Source organism: Vipera berus, assembly GCF_964194415.1.
Source record: "Vipera berus genome assembly, chromosome: 3".
Lineage (NCBI taxonomy): Eukaryota > Metazoa > Chordata > Lepidosauria > Squamata > Viperidae > Vipera > Vipera berus.
Genome location: NC_138204.1, coordinates 188,506,410 through 188,521,372, shown reverse-complemented (window position 1 = coordinate 188,521,372; position 14,963 = coordinate 188,506,410). Strand labels below are relative to the sequence as shown.

Here is a 14,963-nt window from a genome sequence, read left to right as displayed (position 1 = left end):
AATATTGTTAACTCTTTTTTTTTGCTTTGTTTAAGCAGAACAAGCTTAAATTTGCTGGGTAGCTAGAATTAATTGCAGCAAACTTATTCTTATCATGAATAAAACTTGTTGCACATTTTTGAAAGATGTTTTAATGGATTTTAGACCAAGGATTTATTTATTTAGTGTATAGCATTAGAGCAACGAAGGAATATTGATACGGAATACCAGCCTGAGGTTGGTACTACCAGACATTCCACCACTGATCTAGAGGTTAAAAATGGTAAGAATTGTTAATACACTGACTTTTTATATCAAAGAAAACACTTGTTAAGAAGTAAAGTAGTTATGGCAGACCAGAAAATCTATTTGGAGAAGTGTGAACAAACTGAGAAGTCAGTCAGTGGTAATATTAAAGGAAAAGAAGCTTCTCCAAGGATAATATCTGAAGGCTCACTAAGGAGACCATATTGAATATCTTATGTTTTATTTTTAATCAAATCCTGCTTTAGCCTTCTGAAAAGTTTACATAAGGGAACTGGTCTTTTCCTTTAATCCAAGCATTGCCGGTATGTATTCTTCACCTGGGGAAACTAATAGATACAAGGAACTGATTTGGATTAAGAAAGCACAGGTACATATACAAAGGCTAGGCAAAAGAGGCAGAACCAGAGCATTGAAGTAGCATTTCTCCTTTATTGTAACATTGCCATAGACAGCTACACAGTAGATAGTCTTTGACATACAGCCATTCATTTAGCAACCATTTGAAGTTACAACAGTGCTGAAAAAAGTGACTAATGATCAGTCCTCACTCTTATGACTGTCACGGGATGCCCACAGTCATTGGATAAAATTTGGGACGCTTGGCAACTGGCATGTATTTAAGATCATTGCAGCATTCTGGGCTCATGTGTTCACCATTTGCAACCTCTGCATCTGGCTCCTAACAAGTAACATCAGTGGGGAAAGCTAGATTCACTTAGTGACTGTGTGATTCACTCAACAACAGCATTGCTGGCTGGGGAATTCTGGCCGTTGAAGTCCACACATCTGAAAGCTGCCAACATTGAAAAATATTGAACTAAACTATCAAGAAATTTTCAGAGTTAGAAATATACTGAGAGCAATTAAAATGTTGAAAAATTAAAAAGGTTAAATTAAATTAAAATTTTAAAAAATACTGTAATTTAAATTAAATTGTTAAAATCTATTGAGAGCAATTAAAATGCAGTAATTTAACTTTTTTTAAAACCTATTTCTAAGTCCAATTAGTAGCTTTCAACCTACGGATGCTGCAACGATAAAGGGTGGTGGTGGTACAGAAGCAGTAGAGTATCTTGAACTTGGAAGACAGAGAAGGAAAAAAATAATTACTATTTCATCACAGTTAAGCAAAAATAATGTTGTATTCTTGCATATATCTTAACTATCAATTTCTATTCATTATAGAATAGAATTATTCATTATAGTTTTTGTGGTAAATAATAGCTTACAATGTTGTTCTAAATTTGAATTAAATTGGTAGCCACAATTATCCATAGTGCAAATACAGGATCCAATAATGCATACTGAAATTCTTTCAAAACAGATGATTCATGTTTCCTTTATTCATTTTTTTAAAAAATAAGGAATGCTATTTTATTTTCCATTCAAGAAATACTAAAAGATCTTAACTGTATAAGAAAGTTAAGTGTGTGTAGTTGTACTTCCAGCTTATACTAAATGTACCTTCTATCTTGGTAACAGAAAGAGAAGCAGAAAGGGCCATTTTATCCCATGGCTAGAATACTGGACTATTAACTTTCTTTTCTGTCACCATGGCAACATGAGAGGTTGAGAAAACTGTGTTTTTTCCGTTTTTCCTCTTAATCCTTGTTGCTTCTTCCCCTCCCTCCTTCACAGCTTTCAACTAAATAATCTAATATTTGAATTTCCTAACTGTAATGGACTTCCTGTTGGGTTCTGGTGCTAAAATATTTATTTGGGAGTCAGTTTCACTAAAACAGTTACTACAAGCCAATACATAGTTGAGCACACTTAAACTCATGTCAACAGCAAACACTGTGCCATATGGCTGGATTGTGGCCAATTTGTTTAAAATTAAAGTGATGGGTTGTCACTCAAATGACATTTGTGATCATATTAAAATAGAAAGGAACGTGTTTTTTTGCCAAGAGGAAGCTTAGGCCAAGAATCAATTCATTTTTGGTTGCGTACAGTGCTCACATGCACTGTTTATTTTAGGAATGATGTAGTTCACATCAAGAAAAGGAATAACGCTGTGTCATTTTTCAGGAACAATGTTTTAAGGTGTCTTTATTCATTGCAGGCAGTCCTTGACTTACAACAGTTCATTTAGTGACTGTTCAAAGTTACAATGGCACTGAAAAAAGTTACTTATATCTGTTTTTCAACTTATGACCCTGTGGTCACATGATCAAAATTTGGATGCTTGGCAGCTGATTCATATTTATGATGGTTGCAGTGTCCTGGGGTCATGTGATTGCCTTTTGTGACCTTCTGATAAGCAAAGTCAATGGGGAAGCCAGATTCACTTAACAACACTGGCAAGAAAGGTCATAAAATGGGGCAAAATTCATTTAACAACTCTTTCACTTAGCAGCATAACTTTGGGGCTCAAAGGATTTTTTAATTTTTTAACTTATTGTAATTGGGTTTTTAATCAGAGTTATAGGGGTTTTAGATTTTAATTAAGGATAATTTAATCTATTTTAATTGTTATTAATTTTTGTATTGTAATGTTGTTTTAATTGCCTTGTGAACCGCCCTGGGTCCTACGGGAGAAGGGCGGTATATAAGTTTAATAAATAATAATAATAACAACAACAACAACAACAACAACAACAACAACAACAACAATAATAATAATAATAATAATAATAATAATAATAATAATAATAATAATAATTGTGGTTGTAAATCGAGGACTACCTGTATAAGACAACCCTACCCAACCTCATTCCAAAAAATTACTGGCACCAATAATATATAAAGATAACTAGTTATCTTTACTTCAGAAAGGATTAGCAATAGCATAGAAAGCAAGTTATAAAACTATTTGTATTGGGAGATAGATGTTTTGTTTTTATTTTGATTTGCCATCCGTGTCTGTCTGTGTTTTTATCTGCCTATTATTCATCTATCTATCTATCTGTCTGTCTGTCTGTCTGTCTGTCTGTCTGTCTGTCTGTCTGTCTGTCTGTCTATCTATCTATCTATCTATCTATCTATCTATCTATCTATCTATCTATCTATCTATCTATCTATCTATCTATCTATCTATCTATCACTGTTCTATAATGCTTGCAAAAAGTGTGCTTGAGGTGCAGGTGGCAGGAAGACTCCAGATTAAGCATTGCTTCTATCTCGAGCAGTGCAACCCCATCAGATCAAAGATGAAATTGAAAATTTCTCAGCATGGCCCTGATGATGAACCTTAGAGTCCCCTTTACTGAAAAGGGAAAGGTGACCCTAAACATAGTTGTCAGACAGACCTCTGTGGACATAATAAGAGCATAGAAATACTTATATTTCACCACTCTTACCACAAGGTAGGCCTTAATAGTGGCTGGAACATGATCAATCAGCTTCCTCCATGGCACTCTAGATGTCTCTTCACCCATTTCAACTCCCTCAACTCCTCTGTAAACATGGGGAGTGCTGAGCAGGATGGAATGAGAGAGGTCACTGACCCTGTCCAAGGCCTTCATTATTTTCTTATTCCAGGTAGTAGCCAGGGCCTCAGCAGGGCCATGCAGCAGAACCTCAGGAACATCTCCCAACTCCCTTTGGAACCTCACCAGGTCCATAAGTCACCAGGAGCAGACCAGTCAAATAGATCCTGCCTCCCTGCAAAGGGGAAAGTATGGGGAAATCTCAAAATAATCAAGGCATGATCTGAGCATGACAGAGGGGACAGGGCAAGTTCCGCCTTCGGATCACATTACCACTGCTCTGACAATGTGTGACCACTACTCCAAATTGGGTCCTGAATAATCTGAGATAAGCCTATGGCTGCTGTGGTAGCCATAAATTTTCAAGCTGCTTCTTAAAGTAAGCTGCTTCTGAAATAAATTTACTTTATTTAATGTATCTTCATTCAGTTAAATAGGTTTACTTCTCTAAGTAAGTGGATAAAAGACTTCAATCCATATTATGCAACAACCTCTTAAAGTGCTTAAGAATTTGCTAATTATAAGGAAGACTTTCTGAAATTTGCAAATACATTTAATTTGACCTTAATTAAAGTCAAACTTTCTCTGGTTTTCCACTTTGAATAATACTATGAAAGTTGTTATTATGGTGGAAAATGAATTCCAATTCAACAGTTTAGCTGATTAGTTGCAAAATGTATTGTGCCGTACTTATAAATATTCATATACTCTACTGCTATATTTAGTGGGTTCCCTTAGAATAGATTTAGTCTATATTTAAAATTTCTTGAGCATGAAAAAAGACCATTCCCTCATAACCAGTCATGCAGTCCACCATTTAAAAGTTTAGCAATAAAATAATATTTCTAAACCAACTAGATGGAAGACAGGGGAAAATATATGATTTAAGGAAAAAGTACATTGTCTTGTGCTGGCCTCAGGATATACACAATAAGATCAAGGAATTAGTCTTGCTTCTAGTACCATATACAATGGTTATTCCTCAAGTGATCTTAGATTATATACATTCTACTCTATCATGAAACATATGGAAAAATCTAGGTGAGAAAACTGATCTGTATCCAAGATGTAGAAAGAATGCTGTAAATCTAGTTTTGCTCTACACTGGCAGAAGAAATACGAGAAGATAGTTCAGATGAGAGGATGCAATAAAAGATTGCAAGTATCGATGTTATGTATTGATGTTAACACTTTCCAAATGTTGTGATATAGTTTCCTACCTAAGTCCATATATCTTTAAGACAAAACACATACAGAAATTTGTAAATTAGTAAGAGATTAAACTGGCAAACTATTTCATATTTCAGAGAGAATATAAACCAAATTTATACTGTTACAGTAAAAGAAATAAGACAAGAGAGAGAAAGAGAGAGAAATGAACAAGAAGAATATGAATTTGAGATCACTGAAGATTTGACAGAACAAGAAACTGAAGCCTGAAGATTTATTGAACCCTAGATGTGATCAAGCTTAACATCTGAGAAATCACTGTTTCTAAAACTTGTTAGTTTCTCATGCATTTGACCATATATCCCTCCTGTTTTATTTCCCTACAAATTGTTGAATTTTTAAAAACAACATCAAACATTTAAAGTGAAATGCAGATTTAAAATACCTATTGTTATATTGTTTTTCCAAAAATATGCATTTATAAGTAGTTGTTTGCATATCTTTATTTTTTTCCAATATAAGTAATACAACCAGTTGTTGTTTTTTTAAGAAAATTTTATTAGTTTTCTAGTTTTACATTTAAATATTTGAAATCGAACGTGGTGGCTGAGTTGGTCAATAATTCAATAATATACAAATATCTTTAGTGCAGATCTCAAACTATTACATTAAATGTTTCCTCTCTTTTCCCCTTAATAATTACTGTCTCATATTTAAATTAATACAATTCTTATTAGATTGATTAAATAAAATAACTTTCTTACATTTACTTTCTTACATTTATAATTTTTAGTTTATACATATCCTAGTTGTTTTAACATTCAATCTTTTTAGACAATCAATGTCCTGGTTAATTTTTCCCAATTTTTAGTTTCCCATTTATATTTATATTAACATTTAATATTTATAATTTCCAAATTTTAAATAACCTCAATTCCCTTTATCACAATTCATCGCAAGATCTAATGTTCAGAATGAACATCTTATCTATTTGAATTCTCATCATCTTACCTCAACTAATTAGTAATACAATATAATATTCTTATTTTCTTCTAATTTCCAGTTATCTTAAATTTGGCAACCAAAATTCCTCCTATTTCAATATTTGATACTTCCTATCTTTTTCTCTTAATATCTACTATCTCAAATTTAAACTAATAATTTTTATTATTACTGCTAAATAAAAACATATTTATTACATTCATCGATAGATTTTTAGCTTATATATATATATATATATATATATATATATATATATATATATATATATATATATATATATATATATATATATATATATATATATATATATATATCTTAATTACCTTTACATTTAACCTTTATAAGCAAATCAATGTTCAGATTTAACTATTAATATTTATACTTCTAAGTTATAAATGACCAAAGTTTTCTTTATCTCAACTCATAACAATATCTAATATTCAAAGTACACATCTTATCTATTTGAGTATATTCTATTTTAATTCTCACGAGTAAGTCAAGACCCCAATTTTCTTCAGTCTTATTCTGGCTTTCTTTCTTTGCAAAATCATCTTCCATGTCCGTGCTTTTGAGTCATCAAACAAATCTCCCTGTGTTGTTATGTAGATTGTTTGACATAGAAAAAAAACATCTGGTCACCATTTTTTTGAGAGGACTAACAAATCATCTCTTAATTTTTCCATCGTGACGTAGTTGTCCTGAACTGTTTATCTTCTCTTCAATCTGTTCTTCTTCTTGATCTTCAGGTTCCTTCTGATTTGTGTAGAAAGTCTTTTCCTTTTTCCATGTTGTCAGTCCCTTTTCTGGGTTTTCCATTGACTGTATTTGTTGATCAGTTGAATCTTTTGTCATAATCTTTAATTGTTCCACCTTTTCTGTTATTTTCTGTGTAGTTGATTTTTTAGTTGTAATCAAAGTTTGAGTTCGTATATTTGGACTGACATCTTGTTCTTTTATGTAACTTCTTATTTCATCAGTAGCTATAAGAATAGTTTGATGAATTGCTTTCAACATAGAGAGAATCTGTTCCTGATCTTCATCCACATTCTCTTAGTAGTGTATTTAGGTTAAAAGCTTTACAATCAAAGAATGCAAAAAAAATTTGTCACTGATATGGAACACAGCGGAGCTTCTCACCGCTGATGTCTCAAGGTTACATAAGTCTTATCTATTGTCTGGGCTGCTGACCAAGTCTCTTTTAAGCAATAACAAATTGCAGTATCAGGTTTAGCCACAAGATGTCGCCCCTACCATTTAAAGTTTTCTTTTAAATCCAAAGTTTTTATAATCTTTTCAGTTTTGTTTCTTTTTTATAAGTAAAAACCCTGATCTTCAATAAGAGTAGAAAATCTTTTAGTCCACAAACTTTAAAAAATAGAATTCCAATTAGGATCAAGTTATTCTTCCAACATTTTAAACTCCCCTGGATAGTCAGTCGCCGCTGTTTCTAGAGGGAGGGATAAAATCTCCCTTTCCCTCTTCCCAGGGGGAAAGTACTTTAAGCAGCTTATGCAGGTAAAAAAAAATAGTTAGGATTTAAGAGAGGTAGATCTCATCCAGCCTCATCCGTGCTGCTTTAAAATTGCCTGGTGGTAAGTGTGACTTCGGCTGTCTGCAGCCTAGTGACAAGCCACTCTTTCATCTGCCAGTTTGGAGGGCTGCCTTGGATCAAGTGGAAGGGCTACTGCCCTCCCACAATCTAACGGGGATCCCCTCCTTGCTGGTTGCCCCTACAGGGTAACTTTCGACCCTTTCGCTTTCCCCAGCAAAGCGAAACTGGACATGGAAGACGGAGCTCTCCTTCCAAACATCCATGGTGGCTGCATCGGCAAACTGGAAGTCACAACCAGCTGTATTCATCCAAAGACCAATCATTCCTTTTTCCAATATTTTTTACATCCCAAAATCAAGAACTGATTTTAGGATGTGGAAAGAAGGCAAAAAGAGAAGAGCTTCCTCTTCTATGAATGAATGTCTACCTTTATAATGTTCCATACAGCAAACATACATTCAATTATTGATAGCTCAAGTATAGTTCAAGTATCTATATACTCAAAGTATCCATAGATAACCAAATCTGTGCATTTTGGGAGAAAATGTAAACAGCTTTTGTTACGTTTTTAGAACTGAGAAATTTGGAGAAGTGCAAAAATGTTTAGTTTGAATCAGTACTTTAGTCAAGGATATACAAGCCCGGTTTCTACAACAATTTACATATTGAAATCTAATTAATTAATTAATTAAGTTTATGACCACCAATCTCAACAAGTGACTCTGGGTGGTAAACAAAATTAAAATAAAGTAAAAACAATTGCAATAATACAAACTAAAAAAACACAGGAGCTGAGAAAGTATATTCCATAATTATCAATAAAACTATGAAATGGGTCCCTGAATATATTTGGAGCCTTAGACCCTAGACAGAACCTAGATAGGCTTTAGGGATTTACAAATGGCAAGCATGGTCAGGGCTATCCAGATCTCCAGAGGAAGAATGTTCCATAGTGGGGCACAACGGCAGAGAAGATACATCTTCTAGGTCCTACCAACTTAACCGACAGGATGTGAAGCATGCCCATCTTGCATGACCAGATCAGATAGATAGAAACAATTAAAGAGAGATGGTCCCTTGGTAAGCCATTCAAAGCCAGAAAGAGTTTTTTAAATGACAAACAGCACCCTGAATTGCATCCAGAAGCACCTTGACAACCTATGCAACTCACAGAGTACTTGTGTTACATGTGCCAAGTAGCCAGTATTTGAAATCATCAAATATCTTTAGAAGACTATTTAAATGTAGAATCTGAAGAGAAAAAGGAAGTTTACCCTGGGTTGATTCTCATTTTGACTCCTTAGAAAGACCAGAAAATGCTATGAATCCAAAAGTTCTTTCTTGAAACCTTGAGAAAAACGGGGGGAAAACAGGGGAAAAACAACTGTAGTCCTCCAGATGTTTTGGGTAACTGTTTTACAAACTATGGCCATTGACCACCTGGCTAGCCTCATTGGCAATTATAGTTCAAAATATCTAGAGAGGTTCACAATACCTGCCCCTGAATTAATGTATATTTTCTTATTTCTGTTCCTTCAAAATGAAGAATGCCTATAAAGTTATTGTTTTAGAAGAGAATTTTATTTTATTTTTCTTTTAACTCAAAAGTTGATATTTTCTACATTTCCACATAATCTTTGTGTAAATGAAAACTGCTATGATATAATAAAATGTTCTCATTTTGTATCCTCTAAACTAACAGATACTTGATGATCTCAGTTAACTAATAAATGGAGTCATTATGTTTATTTTCCTCAACAATTTTAAATGTGTACACAATTTTAAGAATATATCACTCTTAGAGTCTGGGATATGTCAAGATTCACATAAAGCCAAATAAAATATCCTCCACCCTGCTTCATAATTTGACAAGTCCAAAACACATCCTACACACAGCAGCTGAATGCCTTGAATTCATTACAGTTCTTCAGTATGTTGAAAAACGGGTTCATCAATTTCAATTCCAGAGTATTCTTGAGTATTTTTTTAGGCATTCAAAATACCAGAATGCAAAACACAACACATAGACTACAACTACAAGCTTGTTTAGAATGATAAATACTATGATAAATAAAAACTGTTTGCTTAATTACAAAAGCATTACATTTTATTGAGTTATACAGTATTTAAGTAGAATATGAATATTTGATGGTATAGAAGTTGTGGGGGCTTAAATAAAATGCAGCTTAAAACATTTTAGTTTCTGCAGCAAAATTATGCAGTAAATCTACTAATTTTCCCATCCCAGCATAGTTTTGTACATAAATCAGCACCATAACCCCCCTTCTTGGCCTTTTCTTAATTATACAGTATATCCCCAAACTTTGTTAGATTTTCTTTATTTTATATTGGTTGTGGGTTTAATTTTTTCCCAAAAGAAAAGCTTTTTATTTAAGAACAGAACCTCTGCTGGATTAGATTTAAAGTCTACCTAGACCAGTTTTCTATTTTCACAATGACCTTTTCAGATACCCAGAGAAATCCTGTTTGTTGCTTCAATTGATTCAAGTATTTAATTGATATCCAGAGACACTGTATTTTTGTTCTTGATAGAATAATAAAGTTGTCATGAAAGCTGTTTTGATTGTTTCATGATCCATTCATTCATTTCACTTCCCCTTTAAAATCCTTCATATCAGGGTAAGGAGCATAATCCCTGATAAAATATGCCATTTTTCCCAATTTGATGTTTTCTACAGTATGTGCTGGGCAGAGCAGTATTGTAACATCTCTTGCTTGGTATAAAACTTTCACTATTCAGCTTAATTTGATGCTTCTTATTATATATTATATTACTATTCTGTCACTTAATAGTGTCAATTGGAAAAGAAACCACTAAATCTACTCATTTTCCCATCCCAGCATAGTTTTATACATAAATCAGCACCAGAACTCCCACCTTCTTTGCCTTTTCTTAATCATATATCCCCAAACATTGTTATATTTTCTTGAATTGAATTCAACCTTTTGTTCATCCCTCTTCCTTCTTTGACTAGTCTGCTATGTTATTCCATTGGCACTTTGTAGAAATATTCCAAGTTCCCTCCACCATGCCTGCCTTTTTCTTTTTGGTTACTTCCAGTTTGCCATGCAATTTTACTGCTCGTCACTTTTTTTTCTTTGCCTCTCTCTCTCTTTTTCAAACTAAATTAATGTCCTCAGGTTCTAGCTGGATTCAATTCCACATATTTTCATCCTAAAGTTTCTATGTAGTTCTTTAAACCTTGGAATTAGGGCTACCACATTTGGGATCTAAAACTCCAGATGATCACAATATGGCAGCATAAAGGTGTTGTTGTTAGTTGCGAAGTCGTGTCCGACCCATCGCGACCCTATGGACAATGTTCCTCCAGGCCTTCCTGTCCTCTACCATCTTCTGGAGTCCAGTTAAGCTCACGCCTACTGCTTCAGTGACTCCATCCAGCCACCTCATTCTCTGTCGTCCCCTTCTTCTATTGCCCTCAATCTTTCCCAGCATTAGGCTCTTCTCCAGTGAGTCCTTCCTCCTCATTAGGTGGCCAAAGTATTTGAGTTTTAGCTTCAGGATCTGGCCTTCTAAAGAGCAGTCAGGGTTGATCTCCTCTAGGACTGACCGGTTTGATCGCCTTGCAGTCCAAGGGACTCGCAGGAGTCTTCTCCAGCACCAGAGTTCAAAGGCCTCAATTCTTTGGCGCTCAGCCTTTCTTATGGTCCAACTTTCACTGCCATACATTGCAACTGGGAAGACCATAGCCTTGACTATACGCACTTTTGTTGACAGGGTGATGTCTCTGCTTTTTAGTGTGCTGTCTAGATTTGCCATGGCTTTCCTCCCTAGGAGCAAGCGTCTTTTAATTTCTTGACTACAGTCCCCATCTGCAGTGATCTTGGAGCCCAGGAAAATAAAATCTGTCACTACCTCCATTTCTTCCCCATCTATTTGCCAGGAATTAAGAGGGCCGGATGCCATGATCTTAGTTTTCTTAATGTTTAGTTTCAACCCAACTTTTGCACTCTCCTTCTTCACTCGCAACAAGAGACTCTTCAGTTCCTCTTCACTTTCTGCCATTAGAGTGGTATCATCTGCATATCTTAGGTTGTTGATATTTCTTCCAGCAATCTTAATTCCAACTTTTGATTCATCTAGCCCTGCCTTTCTCATGATGTGCTCTGCATATAAGTTAAATAGGCAAGGCGACAGTATACAGCCTTGCCGGACTCCTTTCCCAATTTTGAACCAATCAGTGGTTCCGTGTCCAGTTCTCACTGTTGCTTCTTGGCCCGCATATAGGTTTCTCAAGAGACAAATAAGATGTTCTGGTACTCCCATCTCTTTAAGAACTTGCCACAGTTTGTTATGATCCACACAATCAAAGGCTTTAGCATAGTCAATGAAGCAGAAGTAGATGTTTTTCTGGAACTCTCTAGCTTTTTCCATGATCCAGCGTATGTTGGCAATTTGATCTCTAGTTCCTCTGCCTCTTCGAAATCCTGCCTGTACTTCTGGTAGTTCTCGATCCACATACTGCTGGAGTCTAGCTTGTAGGATTTTAAGCATAACTTTACTAGCATGAGAAATGAGTGCAATGGTGCGATAGTTTGAACATTCTTTGGCACTGCCTTTCTTTGGAATTGGAATGTAAACTGATCTTTTCCAATCCTGTGGCCACTGTTGAGTTTTCCAAATTTGCTGGCAAATTGAGTGTAGCACTTTTACTGCATCGTCTTTTAAGATTTTGAATAGCTCAGCTGGAATACTGTCACCTCCACTAGCTTTGTTGTTGTTCAGCTTTTCTAAGGCCCACTTCACTTCACATTCTAGGATGTCTGGCTCGAGGTCAGTGACCACCTCATTGTGATTATCAGGGACGTTAAGCTCATTCTTGTATAGTTCTTCTGTGTAATTTTGCCATCTCTTCTTAATCTCTTCTGCCTCTGTTAGGTCCCTGCCATTTTGGTCCTTTATCATGCCCATTTTTGCATTGAACGTTCCCTTCATCTCTCCAATTTTCTTGAAAAGATCTCTGGTCCTCCCTATTCTATTGTTTTCTTCTATTTCTTTGCACTGTTCATTTAAGAAGTCATTCTTATCTCTTCTAGCTATTCTCTGGAATTCTGCATTCAATTGGGCGTATCTTTCTTTTTCTCCCTTGCCTTTTGCTTCCCTCCTTTCCTCAGCTATTTGCAAAGCTTCCTCAGACAGCCATTTTGCTTTCTTGCATTTCTTTTTCTTTGGGATGGTTTTGGTTGCTACCTCTTGTACAATGTTGCGAACCTCTGTCCATAGTTCTTCAGGCACCCTGTCTATCAGATCTAATTCCTTAAATCTATTTGTCACCTCTACTGTATATTCAACAGGGATATGATTTAATTCATACCTGACTGGCCTAGTGCTTTTCCCTACTTTCTTCAGTTTAAGCTTAAACTTTGCAACAAGAAGCTCATGGTCTGAGCCACAGTCAGCTCCTGGTCTTGTTTTTATTGACTGTATAGAGCTTCTCCATCTTTGGCTGCAGAGTACATAGTCAATCTGATTTCTGTGTTGACCGTCTGGTGATGTCCATGTGTAGAGCCGTCTCTTGGGTTGTTGGAAAAGGGTGTTTGCTATGACCATCGTATTCTCTTGACAAAATTCTATCAGCCTGTGCCCTGCTTCATTTTGTACTCCAAGGCCAAACTTGCCTGTTATTCCGGTTATCTTTTGGCTTCCTACTTTAGCATTCCAATCCCCCATGATGATAAGGACATCATTTTTTGGTTTTAGTTCTATAAGGTGCTGTAGGGCTTCATAGAACCGGTCAATTTCATCCTCTTCAGCACCGGTGGTTGGGGCATAGACTTGGACTATTGTGATATTGAATGGTTTGCCTTGGATTCGAACTGAGATCATTCTGTCATTTTGAGGATTGTATCCCAGTATTGCTTTTCCTACTCTTTTATTGACTATGAAGGCTACTCCATTTCTTCTGAGGGATTCTTGCCCGCAGTAGTATACCTGATGGTCATCTGAATTAAATTCACCCATTCCTGTCCATTTTAGTTCGCTGATACCTAAGATGTCGATGTTCAGTCTTGTCATCTCTTGTTTGACCACGTCCAGCTTTCCTTGATTCATGGATCTTACATTCCAGGTTCCTATGGAGAAAAAATCTTTACAGCATCGGACTTTCCTTTCACTACCAGACATATCCACAGCTGAGCGTCCTTTCGGCTTTGGCCCAGTCGCTTCATTCTTTCTGGCGCTACTAGTACTAGCCCTCTGCTCTTCCCCAGTAGCATATTGGACGCCTTCCGACCTGAGGGGCTCATCTTCCAGCGTCATATCATTTTGCCTTTTGGTACTGTCCATAGGGTTTTCATGGCAAAGATACTGGAGTGGGTTGCCATTTCCTTCTCCAGTGGATCACGTTTTGTCAGAACTCTCTGCTATGACCTGTCCGTCTTGGGTGGCCCTGCACGGCATAGCTCATAGCTTCATTGAATTACGCAAGCCCCTTCGCCACGACAAGGCAGTAATCCATGAAGGGGAGCATAAAGGTAAACAAACTCAAAAATGTTGCTGCTTTCTGATAGTGTCCTGAAGTCTTGCAGCTTAGATCTGGAAGCCCTGCTGAAGTCCATCAAAGTTTCTCTTTTTTACAGGTATTGTTTTGGCTACATAACTTACTTAAGGATTGGTATTTGGAGAATCATTTCACTATTACTATATCAGTTACATGAGTGCCCAAAAGCATCTTTGGAAAACTGAATCTGGTAACCTAACATATTTGGGGTTTAATTCACACCTTGTACTATAGTGCCTGGTGCTTCCTGTATATTTGATTATGCTTTCATAGTTGAAATTGTATTCAAATTGTATTTTATGCCTGTTTTTATTGTATGCTACCCATTGTAGAGTTGGGTGGTCTTATACATGTTAATTTTTAAAAAAAAAAAAAGCTTGGACATTGTAACAATTATCCACATATTTTCCTAGTGTTTCTGGAGTGTGGCATTGTTTACCTTTCTTGTTAAATTGCAAATGTATCTTACTTACAAAAGTGATATTTTCAAATGATGGTTGTACTATTTGTAGAAGGAGCATCTGTATCACTGGATCCAAAGCTGCAATGCAAAGAAAAAGGAGAAGAAAGAATCAATTTTATTTTGTAATAAAGCTGGAGAGAGAAATAGAACTGAGTATTGTCAAAATAATATTGCTACTGAAGTAAAATAAATATTAACAGCAGGGGTATCATTAGAGTTGTTCTGGATGGAATTTCACTTGTTTTGTTCTCCTTATGTTTTGCCTTATACACTGAAACAGGAAATTTCTCAATTTTATGTTGAAAACATTTCTTAAAGCTTACATTAGGTTCTACATTGAAAAAAAATAAGCAGTTAATTTAACCAAAGTTTTGCAATAGAAGAGACAAATATGTAGATCAAGGTTGAACTGTGGAGTCCTTGGTAGTATCTAAGCTTGGTTGCTTGTTTTCAGGTATTTCATTCCTAGACTAGTAGAATCATTGTTGCCAGTGAGTGTGAGGTTTGTTCCCAATTTATATACAGTAGTTTGTTTAATTCTTATAATTTTATTCTAG

At 35.5% G+C, this 14,963-nt stretch overlaps 1 protein-coding gene across 1 annotated transcript in view; it reads right to left on the bottom strand.

Moving 5' to 3' along the window:
- Nucleotides 1-14,963, bottom strand: part of CNBD1 (cyclic nucleotide binding domain containing 1) — a gene marked incomplete at its 3' end in the record, with an annotated part of 131,406 nt that overhangs the window by 13,617 nt on the left and 102,826 nt on the right. Inside the window, exon 9 of the mRNA XM_081323590.1 lies at nucleotides 14,417-14,484. Coding sequence (XP_081179716.1) covers nucleotides 14,417-14,484 — 68 coding nt within the window. The remainder of the gene's footprint in view (nucleotides 1-14,416; nucleotides 14,485-14,963) is intronic.